The 13,341-nt window shown below is 48.6% G+C and overlaps 1 protein-coding gene across 1 annotated transcript; it reads left to right on the top strand.

Moving 5' to 3' along the window:
- Positions 1 to 4,880: 4,880 nt before the first annotated feature.
- GET3 (guided entry of tail-anchored proteins factor 3, ATPase) lies at positions 4,881 to 11,625 on the top strand. Its single transcript, XM_043978634.1, has 7 exons — positions 4,881 to 5,264; positions 6,307 to 6,454; positions 8,831 to 8,979; positions 9,071 to 9,221; positions 9,374 to 9,481; positions 10,719 to 10,916; positions 11,077 to 11,625. Exons 1-7 carry the CDS (start codon positions 5,104 to 5,106, stop codon positions 11,206 to 11,208), a joined length of 1,047 nt encoding a protein of 348 aa, XP_043834569.1. The 5' UTR covers positions 4,881 to 5,103; the 3' UTR covers positions 11,209 to 11,625.
- The last annotated feature ends 1,716 nt before the right edge of the window (positions 11,626 to 13,341 follow it).

Raw genomic sequence — 13,341 nt, 5'->3', positions numbered from 1 at the left:
CCTAAATTAATTTATTTATTCTGTGCCATACCAATCAGACTACCTAAAAAAATTTTTTTTAGAGTTAGAAAAAAAATATAAAATCATCTGGAAGAACAAAAGGCCATAGATTATCAAGGGACTCATGAAAAAAAAAATGCACAGGAAGGTGGGGCTAACTGTACCAAATATGAAGCTATACTATAAAGCAGCAGTCATCATAACTATTTGTACTGGCTAAGAAATAGGGTGTGGATCAATGGAATAGGTTGGCACAGAAGACACAGTAGTAAATGACTATAGTAATCTACTGTTTGATAAACCCAAAGACTCCAGCTTCTGGGATAGGAATTCAGTATTTGACAAAAACTGCTGGGAAAACTGAAAGATAGTGTGGCAGAAACTAGGCATAGACCAACATCTTATACCATATACTAAATAAGGTCAAAATGGGCACATGATTTAGACATAAAGGGTGATATCATAGGTAAATTAGGAGAGGAAAGAATAGTTTACCTCTTTGATCTATGGAGAGAGGAACAATTTTTGAGAAAACAAGAGATAGATAATATTATGAAATGCAAAATGATTTTGATTACATTAAATTAAAAAATTTTTGTACAAACAGAAGAAATGCAGCCAAAATTAGAAGGGAAGCAGAAAGATGGTCAACAATTTTTACAGGTCTCATTTCTAAAATATATAGGGAACTAAATCAAATTGGTAAAAATTCAAGTCATTCCCCAATTGAGAAATGGTCAAAGGATATGAACAGGAAGTTTTCAGATGAAGAAATCAAAGCTATCTATTGCCATATGAAAAAATTCTCTAAATCACTGTTAGAGAAATGCAATTAAAACAACTCTGAGGTACCACCTCACACCTATCAGATTACTAATATGACAAAAAAGGAAAATAATGTTGGAGAAGCTGTGAAAAAATTGGAACACTATGCATTGTTGTTGGTGGTGTTGTGACTGACTAACCATTCTGAAGGGCAATTTGGAACTATACCCAAAGGGCTATGGGAATGTGCATACCCTTTGGCCCAGTAATACCACTACTAGGTCTGTATCCCAAAGAGATCATAAAAAAGGGGAAAGGACCCATATGTACAAAAATATTTATAGCTGCTCTCTTTGTGGTGGCAAAGCATTGGAAATCGAGGGAATGAATGTCCATCAATTGGGAATGGCTGAACAAGTTGTGGTATAATAATGTAATGGAATACTATTGTGCCGTAAGAAAAGATGAGCAGGCAGATTTCAGACAAACCTGGAAAGACTAAGTGGACTAATGTTGAGTGAAGTGAGCAGAACCAGGAGAACATTGTTCATAGTAACAGCAGCATTGTGTGATGATCAACTGTGATAGACTTAACTCTTCTCAGCAGTGCAATGACCCAACACAATTCCAAAGAACTCATGATGGAAAATGTTCTCCACATCCAGAAAAAAACTGTGGATTCTGACTGCAGATTGAACCATACTGTTTCTACTTTGTTTTTGTTTTTCTCTTTTCTGAGTTTTTTTTCTTTTGTTCTGATTCTTCTTTCACTACATGACCAATGCAGAAATGTGTTAATGTGAAGGGAGAGGAAGGTGGGAGAAAAATTTGGAACTAAAAATCTTATGAAAACAAATGTTGAAAACTATTTTTACATGTAACTGGAAAATAATAAAATACTTTTATGATAAAAAAAGAAAAAACTGGATTTATATAACCGATGCTGAGTGAAGTGAGCAGAACCAGAGAACAATGTACATAGTAACAGCAATAATGTGCAATGATCAAGTAATGATAGACTTAGCTCTTCTCAACAATTCAATGATTGAAGATAATTATCTTTTGGAATTCCAAAAGATTCATGATGGAAAATGCTCTTCACATCCAGAAAAAGAAATTATGGATCTGAATGCAGATTGAGGCATATGATTTTCACTTTTTTGTTTGTTTGGGGTTTTGTTTTTTCTTTCTGGTGGTTTTTCCCTTTTGTTCTGATTCTTCTTTCACAACATGAGTAATGTGGAAATATGTTTTAACATAATTGTACCATATAACCTTTATCATATTGCTTGCTTCATAGAGATGGAGGAGGGGAGGGAGGAGGGAGAAAATTGGAAACTCAAAATCTCACAAAAATCAATGCTGACAACTATTTTTACATGTAAGTGGAAAAAATGAAATAAAAAGCTGAAAGATGAGAGAGTATCAAGGAGGGATAGATAGTTATGAGTGTCAAATGAAGCAGATAGGAGAAGCATGAGGACTGAAAAATGACCATCAGATCTGACAGCTAAGAGATTACTGGTGACTTTGGAGAGAGCAGTTTCAGTCCCGTAAGTCGAGTCCAATAAGAGCAATTAGAGGCAGTGAAGGTAGACAGCTTTTGGTGGTATATCTTGAGGGAACAGTAGAGTTGGCTGAGGGTTTTTAATCATGGGAAAAAATTAGACTTGTATGAAGGCAGTAAGGAAGAAGCTAATAGGAAGGGAGGGAAGATGGGGCCAGGTAAGGAATGACTGAGGTTGCAATCTGCTGGAACAGATAGGAAGAGATGGGATCAAGGGCACAAGAAAATGACTTTGTCTTGGCAAGGAGAAGGGCCACCTCACTGTCACAGACTAGGGGAAAAGAGGACAGAATGAAGGATAATGTCAGGAAGTTGTGAAATGAGAAGAGAAGCCAGAGCTCTCAGTGAATGACCTTCATTTCTGAGTGACATATGAAGCTTCTCATATCTAATCAGCCACTAAATCTCGTTGGCATCATCCCTTTCTCTCTAATCATAGGGCTACCCCCCTTTCTCCTGGACTATTGTGATAGCCTCTTAGAGGTTATATATACATCTCCCTGCCTCAATTCTCCTAACTCCTTCAATCCATCCTCCACTCCCAAAGTGTGGGTCTGATCATGCCATGCCCTGCTCAATAAACTTTAGGGGTTCCCTATTACTTGTTGGAGCAAATATAAACTCCCCTGTTTGGAATTTAAAGCCCTTTACAACCTGGTTCCACATTATCTTTACACCTTTATTAAATATTAGTACCTTCATGCTAAAACCCTTTGCAGTATTTTTCTCTCTGTCTGGAAACCAGTCCCTTCTTCAATATCATGGGCTGAATTCCATATATACATGCATACATGTCATGTGTGTGTGCATGTGTATATATATATACACAAATACTACATACACCAAGAGAGGTCATGGTCACATTCTATACACATACATATCTGTGTATTTGGTTGGGCAGCTATGTGGCAAAGTAGGTAGAGTGATAGGGTTGGAGTCAGGAAGATCTGGGTTTAAATCCAGCCTCAGACATTTACTATCTGTGTGACCCTGGAAAAGTCACTTAACTCTGTTTGTCTCAGATTCCTCATCTGTAAAATTAACTGGAGAAGGAAATGGCAAACCATTCCAGTATCTGGCAAGAAAACCCCAAATTCCATGATGAAGAGTCTGACATGGCTGAAATGACTGAGCAACAAATAAGAATGTGTTTACATATATATATATTTCTTACAGTACATATTATCTCAGGAACGTGCCCCATGACCTGAGCTTTTAGAAGAAACGGTATATACACATGTGTGTATATACATATATCGGTTATAGGGATATTTATGTATATACACATGTATATTTAGATATACATATAATTAATGTAAAGTACTTATTTAGCATACACAGACATGCACAGTTACCTTCCCGGATAAAATGCAAGACCCTTGGAGGCAATGACTACTTCATTTTTGCTTTTGTATTCTCAGTGCCCAGTCTAGGCACACAGGAAGTGCTTAATAAGGGTCTGGTACCTAGGATCTTAATAAATGCTTCTCTACTGAGTATTTTAACTTAGGAGTAATAAGAGCTATTGAAGCTTTCTGAGTAGGGGGATGGATGGGCTCTTAGGACTATTTATTTAGCATCTGTGCAGAGGATGGTTTGGAACATTGTGGAGGTAATTATTTTTTTGAACAGGTCTGGGGCTGGCCTGGGTGCCCCGGAGTGTTGGGCTCTTCCAGGGGTCCAGGTTTTACCATTTAGTTGCCATGTGATCTTTGGAAAGTCAGTTTTCCTTATCTTTATTTTATTTATTTATTTTTTTTTTTGCGGGGCAATGGGGATTAAGTAACTTGCCCAGGGTCACACAGCTAGTAAGTGTCAAGTGTCTGAGGCCAGATTTGAACTCAGGTACTCCTGAATCCAGGGCCGGCACTTTATCCACTGCACCACCTAGCTGTCCCCTTTCCTTATCTTTAAAATGAGTTGAGTACTTGCCCTGGGTCCCTCACAGGGGAGCCTGCTTCTGGGGGAAGCTGGAGGAAGGAGACAACGGTGCTTGGAGCTGGAGGGCCTGGGTTCGAGTTCCGCGCTCCACTACTAACAACCAGCGTCAATTTGGACAAGTCTCTCTGCACCTATTTCTCCAATGTGTTCATATGGGGATTGGACCCAAACGTCTCTAGGTCTGCCATGCCGCTCCCCGAAAGCACCACAGAAAAGAGAGCTCTTTTCACCACCATTCAGAGCTCCTCTGAGATTCGGCAAAGACCTTTGCTCCTGGAGCGTGTATTTTTAAACAGAACACAGACCTGACGGCGAATAGCCAATCATGAGAGAGGGCGGTCGGGCTCTGCTCCCATCTCCGGAGGGGACAATGGGTTTACCCTATAGGCTGAGCAGAGGAAAGCCAGAAGCCCGCCCCCGCATATAGCGGCGTGGATGAGTTTGTCTGGTTGCTAAGGCGAGGTTGGCTTCTAAAATAGGCTGTTGGCGGTTGGAGGAGGAACGTTCGGTGCTGCCAGCCAATCAAACGGGAGATTCTAGACATGGGCTCCAATCCGAAAAGGAGGGACAGGATGGGTAGTACTATTACTGGGAAAAGCCAGGGGGAGGAAACGACCCGACCGAGGATCCTTCCACGCACAGCAGGAGTGCACATAATCTTAAACCGAGTTTCTCGTTTCTGACAGTTTACTCAATATACCGCTAGGCGTAGTCACCCTTTCTTCCAGAGAGGCGACCTTGCAACAACAACGCCCCATCAATAATTCCCCCACTCCGAAGAGAACGCCCATAGTTTGTGGAGCCGTCGGGTCACGTGAGCCGGTTCCAAGATGGCGGCTGGGGTGGCCGGGTGGGGGCTGGAGTCAGAGGAGTTCGAGGATGCACCCGATGTGGAGCCCCTGGAGCCTACACTCAGCAACATCATCGAGCAGCGCAGCCTCAAGTGGATCTTCGTCGGGGGCAAGGGTGGCGTGGGCAAGACCACTTGCAGGTGGGGGCGGGTGGGAAGTACCACGGCGGTAGGGGACGGGGCCACGGGGATGGGGACCGGTGGGCTGTACCACCGCGGTCGGGGGACGGGGGAAGCGGCAGGTGGTGGGAAAGGGTAGAGTCATACCAACCCGTGGGGGGAGGAGGGAGGTCACGAACGAATGGGTCGTACCACTCCCTCTTCCCGCGGGTGGGGGGCTTCGGACGGTGCCAGGACTAGACCCAGGGAAGGAGAGAAAAGGGGGCGGGGAGCTGGAACGGAACACCCAGCTAGTTGCTGGCCCGAGTCCAGCTTCTTTCTCGAGGTCTGGCGCACCCCGGGGCTCCTTCACTCCCCGTGCCCCGCCTGACAGCCCCAGGGTGCAGCTTCTTTCTGGGTGTCAGGCATCCTCACCCCAAGTGGCACATTCTCTTTCCCGGGGAGGCATATCCTCCCTCTCAGGGCCCTGAGCACCCTCACCTGCGGACCAGCATTCCTTGCCTTGGGGTGCTGGCTTCCTTTCACTAGGTCCTCCCTCCCTCCCCTTCCCAGGCCCTGTATCTATTTGCCCTGAGTCCCACACATAACCCTCTGGGTGTCTCACCTTTCCCGGAGGCCCGCATAACCTTTCCTGTGTATAACTCCTCTGCTCCTGGTCCCGCATGCTTTTTTTCCCAGGGCCACCCTTCCTTTCCTAGAGCCACCCTTCCTTTCCTGAAATCATACGTGCATATGTATGCATGAGAAAAATGCCTCTTTCCCATCCTTCCCTACACACTTTCTCCAGATCTCACCTTCTTTCTCCTGGGGTCCCACCTGCTCCCCAGAGCCGCAGGCCCTCTCCGTGGGGTCGGATCTGTATTCCTTTCCCCTAGGTTCTGCACATCTCTCCTCCTGCATACCTTGCCACTCCTAGGGGCTCCATGTACTTCCAAATCTTTGCTTTTCCCTCTGGAGCTTATTCATCCCTAGCCTGTTTGGGACCAGAGCTGGGAAGGGGAGGGGGGGAGCTGTGCCCCTCCTGCCCTCTCCAGCTGGCTCCCCTGGCTCTCACTCTGCCCAGCTGCAGCCTGGCAGTACAACTGTCCAAAGGGAGAGAGAGCGTCCTCATCATCTCCACGGACCCAGCCCACAACATCTCTGACGCCTTTGACCAGAAGTTCTCCAAAGTCCCCACCAAAGTGAGGGGTTATGACAACCTCTTTGCTATGGTGAGTGCTGGAGAGTCCTTGGGATTCCTGGGAAGGGCTCATCTGCCTCATAGACATTGAGGTTACCATGGGGGGAGAAGACCCTGGGTGACGGGGCCCTTGGTGTCTGAGCCTCCCTGTGTAACCCTCGTGCAAAGAGGATTTGACAAGATGCTTTCTGAGCACTCGCAGCTCTGACTTAAATGAGAAAATCCTACTTGTCCTGGCACTGACTCAGCTCAGGGAAGGGGAGGAGGGGGCAGAGCCCAATGGAAGCAAAAGAATAGGAACTCGGGTCTCCTCAAGCCACAGTGCCAGATTGGAAAGCTCCCTGTGTTCTCTGATTCCCCCCAGCACCTTCCTGCTGTCGATTCTTTGTCCTGAGATGACCTTTCGTTACATAGTCAGGCCCTCATCCCTACCTCAGGCCTGGGCTACTGCAGCAACATCCTGACTGCTCTCTCCCTTCCCTAGCCGAGCCAGCACAAATTGCCAGACTGACCTTCCCCAAACAAGCCCAGATGCCATCTTTCCCCTGCTCAAAAGACTGCAGTGGGCCCACTGCACAGACTCTGCTCTGGTCTGGGAATCCGGAGGCTGGCCATGTCCCTGGAACACAATTACTCCCCTCCTTGGCCTTTAGGGTCTCCCTCTTCCTTGTGGCCTTCCCAGCCTTTCTCCCAGGGTTCTTCTGAGGACTGAATGAGCTACTGCCTATGAAGGTGCTCTGGGGAGGTGAGGCCCAGGGACCCAGGTCCCTCCTCTCTTTCTTCCCACCTGCTCTGGGATGGACCCTAGGCTTCCAGAGGCAGGAAGCTCATTCCTCTGTCTAGCCACAATGCCAGTGTCAAGAGAGTGTAGAGCAGTAGAAGAGATTGTGGGTTTGATGGGATGGAATCATGGGTTTTCAAACTGGAAGGGATGTCAGCTAAGGAAACTGAGGCTGGGGTGACTTACGATGACTGAGAGATCATGCCCAAATAACAGAGCCAGGGTTCCAGGGCAGGGAGCTAACTCCAGATCCAGTGTCTCCCCTTTCCGTATTAAGGAATTGAAATGTTTAACAACTTGTTTAAGGTCACACAGGTGGTAAATGATAAACCAGAATTCTTAAACTCTCAAGTGGGGAAGGATCCAGAGAGATAATTTAGTCCAGCCCCCTCCTTTATCCCAACTGTAACTTTTCCCCTCCCTCCTGGCCAGGGTTTTGTCTTCCCCCATCCTGGTGTCCAGGCTCCATTCTACCACATAGCCAACCCCAGCTCCCCACCCCCACCTGATATCCACCTCATCTCTCCCCAGGCTGGGATCTGCCCTGCCCTCCTGATATTCTCACTCTCCTCAGACAGAATTCTGGGCTCTAGACTTCCTCTGCCATATCTGTCTTCCCTTGCCTGCACTTCAGTGTCTCCTCCAGACTCTCAGGAGCCCTTTCCCATAGGATGAGATTTGTATTCCCATATCTTTCCTGCCACTAGGAAGGCCAAATTTGGGACACACATTTCTAGATAGACTTTGAGTGGGTTTTATGCCCTAGACCAGTGGTGTCAAATTCAAATAGGAAAGGGGGCCACTTATCCATACATAAGGATCCCTGCAGGTCGCATGTTAATTTAGTTTTTTTACTTTTCCTTTTTTTGTTTTTCCTTTTTGCTGGGTCAGTGAGGGTTAAGTCAGGTCATGCAGCTAATAAGTGTCAAGTGTCTGAGGCCAGATTTGAACTCGGGTCTTTATCCACTCAGGTGCTTTATCCACTGCACCACCTAGTTGCCCCTTTAACTTAGTTTTAAAATGTAATATTATCTATGTTTTATTGTATTCTTATTTTGTTAAATATTTCCAAATTATATTTCCCTCTGCTTTGGGCTATACTTGGGAATATTGTGGACCACAAGCTGTGTTTGACCCTTCTGCCCTGGACCTTCCCTTTTTTCAGAAGGCCTACCCCAACCTTGGTGCCTCATCACCTCCTCAATGAGTAGAGCCCCATGTCTGGTTTCCTGTCCTAGGCCTGAGCAGGAGAGAAAACATGTTCTCCAATCCCCGCTCTATCTGGGTGACCTAAGGCTGGTCGCTTCCTCTTTGGGTCTACACTGTCCTCATCTCTAAAATGGGGATCATGGCATCTCCTGGCCAGGGCCCTTCTTGACAGCATCATAGCTCTAATGCTGATGGGGCACCTGTCTTCACTTTACAGAGGCGGACACACAGAGCCTCAGCAGTGACTCGTCCCATGAGGTGGTGTCTGTAGCGGCAGTGTAGGTGGAGTCCGAATTTAGGCTTGGAGCCTTGGACTCTAGACTCAGTGCTCTTGCCCCTTCAAGGGCCCAGTGAGATGATGTGTGTCAAAAGCTACCTAAAGAAAGCGATTTTTATCATGCCCTGTGTCTTCTGCAGGAGATTGACCCCAGCCTGGGGGTGGCAGAACTGCCTGACGAGTTCTTTGAGGAGGACAATATGTTGAGCATGGGCAAAAAAATGATGCAGGAGGCCATGAGTGCCTTCCCCGGTATTGATGAGGCCATGAGCTACGCAGAGGTCATGAGGTGAGCGGCGGGGCCAGCCTGGTGGCAACGGGCGGCAGGGCATGGCTGGCTAGCTCCATCTCATAGGCTTTCTCTGGCTCCTCTCCAACAGGCTGGTGAAAGGGATGAACTTCTCGGTGGTTGTGTTTGACACGGCCCCTACTGGTCACACACTTCGGTTGCTCAATTTCCCCACCATTGTGGAGCGGGGCCTGGGCCGCCTTATGCAGATCAAGAACCAAATCAGCCCCTTCATTTCACAGGCAGGAAGGGGACTCATCTGGGGCGGGGGCGGGGTGGTGCAGAGGGATGGAGGGAGGTGATGTGTCGGGGGCACAGGCAAGTGGTGGGTAACCCCAGGGAGATGGCTAAGTGGCAGTAACACCCCCCCACACCCCCTGCCATGTCATCTTAGATGTGCAACATGCTGGGCCTGGGTGACATGAATGCTGACCAGCTGGCCTCCAAGCTTGAGGAAACCCTGCCTGTCATCCGGTCGGTCAGCGAGCAGTTTAAAGATCCGGTGAGGACGGCAGGGGCCCACACCCCAGAGGAGCACTGAGATCCCTTTAGCAGGGTCCGGCAGGTGCTATGAAATGCTTCTGCTCTGATCAAGGGAGGCAGCGGGGTCCAAAGGAAAGAATTCTTGTTCTAGAGTCCAAGGCCCCAGGGATCCAGCCCCACTTCTGCTGCTTAGAACCTTTGTGACCTTGGGCAGGTCCCTGGTCCTCAACTTCCTTATCTGTAAAATGAACATGTTGTCCCACCAGGCCTGTAAGGCCCCCTGCAGCACTGGGCACTGGATCTGATCAATTCAGTTCAGCAAATGGCTTAGTCAGCATATACTGTGCTGGGTGCTGCAGAAAGATGAGAAGTGATGCTGTTGTCCCTGCCCTCAGGTTGTGTACAGTCTAAGAAGGGGGTCTCAGGGTGTCCACAAACAAATACAATGGGGCCAAAGTCCTATAGGAAGGTTCAGAGAGGGAGAAATCGTTTGGGCTGTTGGCTGAGGGAGAGCTCAGGAAAGCAGCAGTCTGATCTGGTCTTGAAAGGAGCAAACGATTGAAATGAAGGGAGAAGACCTTCAGGCCTGGGGGTATTGGTGAAGGTGGGCATCCTGTTATTAAAGACGCCCTCAATCGAGTTTACAGACTGCAGTCTAGTCCTGTGACCTTGGGCCCCCAATCTTGGTTTCTTATCCGTCTGTCCAGTGAGAGGTTTGAAGTAGGCCCAGGCCTGAAACTGTGATTATCTGACAAGATGTTCTCCCTGGGCTTCTCTTGTCTCTAATAGCATATTCATCTGTGAGCTTTATTCTGCTCTTCCTGAATGTAAGCACCAACCTGCATCCATAGAAGGACTTCCTTATAGCCATGAAGTCCCAGCCCCAATCCCTGTCCCTGTCCTTGTCCCCGTCTTGAATCACTTACTGGGTGCAGAATTCTCGGCTGGGTCTTGGGCAGTTTGAAAAGTCTCAAATTCTGGGGTCTCTGAGAAGGGGGTACCGGAGGAAGGGAGGGAGAAGATTTGGAATTCAAAATTTCAAAAACTGAATGTTAGAATTTGTTTTTACATGTAATTGGGGATATACACTCATTTGAGCATGAGTGAGCACACGAGCGCGCGCGCGCACACACACACACACACACACACACACACACACACACACACACACACAGAGGATCCTGAAAAAATAAAAGAAAAGCTGAGGGGCTCCTATTGTGAAAATGACACAAAACTTGGTTTTTCTTCTCCCCCAGGAACAGACAACCTTTATTTGTGTCTGCATTGCTGAGTTTCTGTCCCTGTATGAGACTGAAAGGCTCATCCAGGAGTTGGCCAAGTGTAAGATAGACACCCACAACATAATTGTCAACCAGCTGGTATTCCCCGAGCCCGAGAAGCCTTGCAAGATGTGCGAGGCCCGGCACAAGATACAGTCCAAATACCTCGACCAGGTGGGTCTGCCCAAATGTCCCCTCCTCACCCCGCCCCCTTCACTCCCAGCCACTGACCTGGGACCTCCCCTCCCCCTGCCCTCACCACCCTCACTTACCCGGGGGCTGACCCCTGACCTCCCCAGGGTTGAGCTCTGACCTCACCATGTGGCCCCCTCAGATGGAGGACCTCTATGAAGACTTCCACATTGTGAAGCTGCCGCTGCTGCCCCATGAAGTACGAGGGGCTGACAAGGTCAACACCTTCTCCAGCCTCCTGTTGGAGCCCTACAAACCACCCAGCGCTCAATAGCCCAGGAAGGTCGATGGCCCAGCCTTGGCCCTGGTTCCTTCTGCCATGCATTTCCCTGGAACTGTCCTCTGCCTCTAGGGCAGTTTGCACAGGTGTTCCTGATGGCTCCCAGGGGAAGCTGCTGGTTTGGGGGAGGAAAGGAGGCAGGGGCAGGGAAAGGAAGGTATTTATTTCTTTCTCCCTGGGGGCAGGGAGCTGAGAAGGGCCAGGTTGGGGTGGGGGGGGAGAAATCCAAATTCAGTTAGGCTGCTCAGGCAGCCTGCCTCTGTGTCAGGGGCTCCAGGCTGCTATCTGGCCCCTCAGGACCCTGCTGCCTGGCCCCCAGCACTGACTGAGTGACCACGTTCCCTCCCTGCCCTGCCTCCAGTCCAATAACTTCTCTCCCCCACTCCCAATAAATATGATCTCTAAGAACCATGTCTGGCTGCTTAGTTGGTGTCTGGGTGGGGAGGCAATAGAGGCAGAGGTCCCGGTAAGTGGGCACAGGTTATGGAGGAGGGGATGTAGGAGACACAGCTGGAGGGGCAGGATCTTCAACTTTCAGAGCAAACCCTCGTTTTTTACTGGTTGTGTGACCTGGGAACAGTCACTGCAAGCCTTGGTTTCCTCATCTGTAAACTGGGCACTTTACAGGCCTCATCTGATTCCCAGCACCCTGTGACATTACATGTATTTTACAACCTGAGACAGGCTGAACGACAGAATTTGAACCCAGGGGCTTCTGGCTCCCAAGCCCTTTATGCTCCCTCTCCTAATAGTACCCTAGGGGCAGCTAGGTGGCTCAGTAGACAGAGCACTGGCCCTAAAGTTGGGAGGACCTGAGTTAAAAATCTCACCTCAGACACTTGCTAGCTGTGTGACCTTGGGCAAGTCACTTAACCCCGATTGCTTTAAACATCTTGGGCCATCTTCAGTCCTCCTGATATATATCTTGTCACTGGACCCAGGTGGCTCTGGAGGAGAGAGTGCGGTTGATGACCTTGCACAGTGCTCCCTTCCTCCCTTGAATCCAGTTCACTGCAGGTCATGACATCACCCTGATGTCACGGTCTTCTTTGAGAACAAAGGACAAACAACAACAATACTCTAGAAGGGCTCTTGTGAGGAAAGCACATTGTAACTCCTAAGACACCTTTTTGAAATGTGACAGTATCTGTAGGCCTGTGGAGTATGGAAGAGCTCAAGAATGGAGATGGGGAGAGGCTGTTCTTGGTTTTGAAGAAATTCAGCGAGAAAGAAGGGGTGGTAACTGTGGGAAAGGACAGAAAGGGACAGACATGACACAGACAGTGGGAAACATCGGGCCTCAGCCCCTTAGCTAGGCAGGGCAGACTACAATGTTCCCAGCCCCTCCCAGGCATAGGACCTGCCTTGTCCCTGGGAATCAGAAGAATAGGGAACCCCTCCCCCTTCCTCCAGCACCTTTGGCTAGGAACCAAGTCGTTTTTTGATGCTCCTCCTCCAGGCCCCACCCCAGACTGTCCCTCCCTCCATCTCTCTCCCTCTCATTCTCTCCTTCCCTCCCTCTCCCTCCTGAACATGACAAAGGTCAAGGGGCATGGGAATGGATGGCCATTTCCCTATGCCGCAAGCACTCGGATAGCTGAGCACCGCAGGACACAGGAGCAGGATTAGCTGGCACTATGGGGGGCCAGGCAGTGCCAGCTGTTTGGTTAGGGAATTAACAGTCGCCCGAGGTGAGGGCAGGCCCCACCTTTCTTGGAAGGGGATACTGGGTCCTGGTCTCAGCCAGGGGATTAGCAGCTGTGGTATGCCCTTCACTCCCTCCGCCTTGAAACCTAAGTCTGGAGATGTCCCTTCCCAGGTATGTGTCTACAGCCTCAGCTCCAGGGCAGAACATTGCTTGAGACAGGTTTGATGTTTCAATCTCAGAGAAAGGGAGAGAGCACTCCATGACCAGGCACCAGTCCAGTCCTTTCTTTTATTTTCCCCTCAGGACAATGGGGGTTAAGTGACTTGCCCAGGGTCACACAGCTAGTGTCAAGTGTCTGAGGCTGGATTTGAACTCAGGTCCTCCTGAATCCTGGGCTAGTGCTTTATCCATTGCGCCACCTAGCTGCCCCCAGTCCAGTCCTTTAGGGACCCTACCCTACCCTCTCCAAGAGGGACAAG

Source organism: Dromiciops gliroides, chromosome 1 (genome assembly GCF_019393635.1).
Source record: "Dromiciops gliroides isolate mDroGli1 chromosome 1, mDroGli1.pri, whole genome shotgun sequence".
In the NCBI taxonomy this organism is placed as follows: Eukaryota; Metazoa; Chordata; class Mammalia; order Microbiotheria; family Microbiotheriidae; genus Dromiciops; species Dromiciops gliroides.
The sequence above is the reverse complement of the archived record's forward strand: the minus strand, read 5'-3'. Positions and strand labels throughout refer to the sequence as shown.

Bases quoted from the DNA above. Each gene is read 5' to 3' on its own strand.
- GET3 (XM_043978634.1), top strand. From the start codon at position 5,104: ATGGCGGCTGGGGTGGCCGGGTGGGGGCTGGAGTCAGAGGAGTTCGAG. The intron at 9,222-9,373 runs GCAGGAAGGGGA...ATGTCATCTTAG, and splicing joins TCAGCCCCTTCATTTCACAG to ATGTGCAACATGCTGGGCCT. The intron at 9,482-10,718 runs GTGAGGACGGCA...CTTCTCCCCCAG, and splicing joins GCGAGCAGTTTAAAGATCCG to GAACAGACAACCTTTATTTG.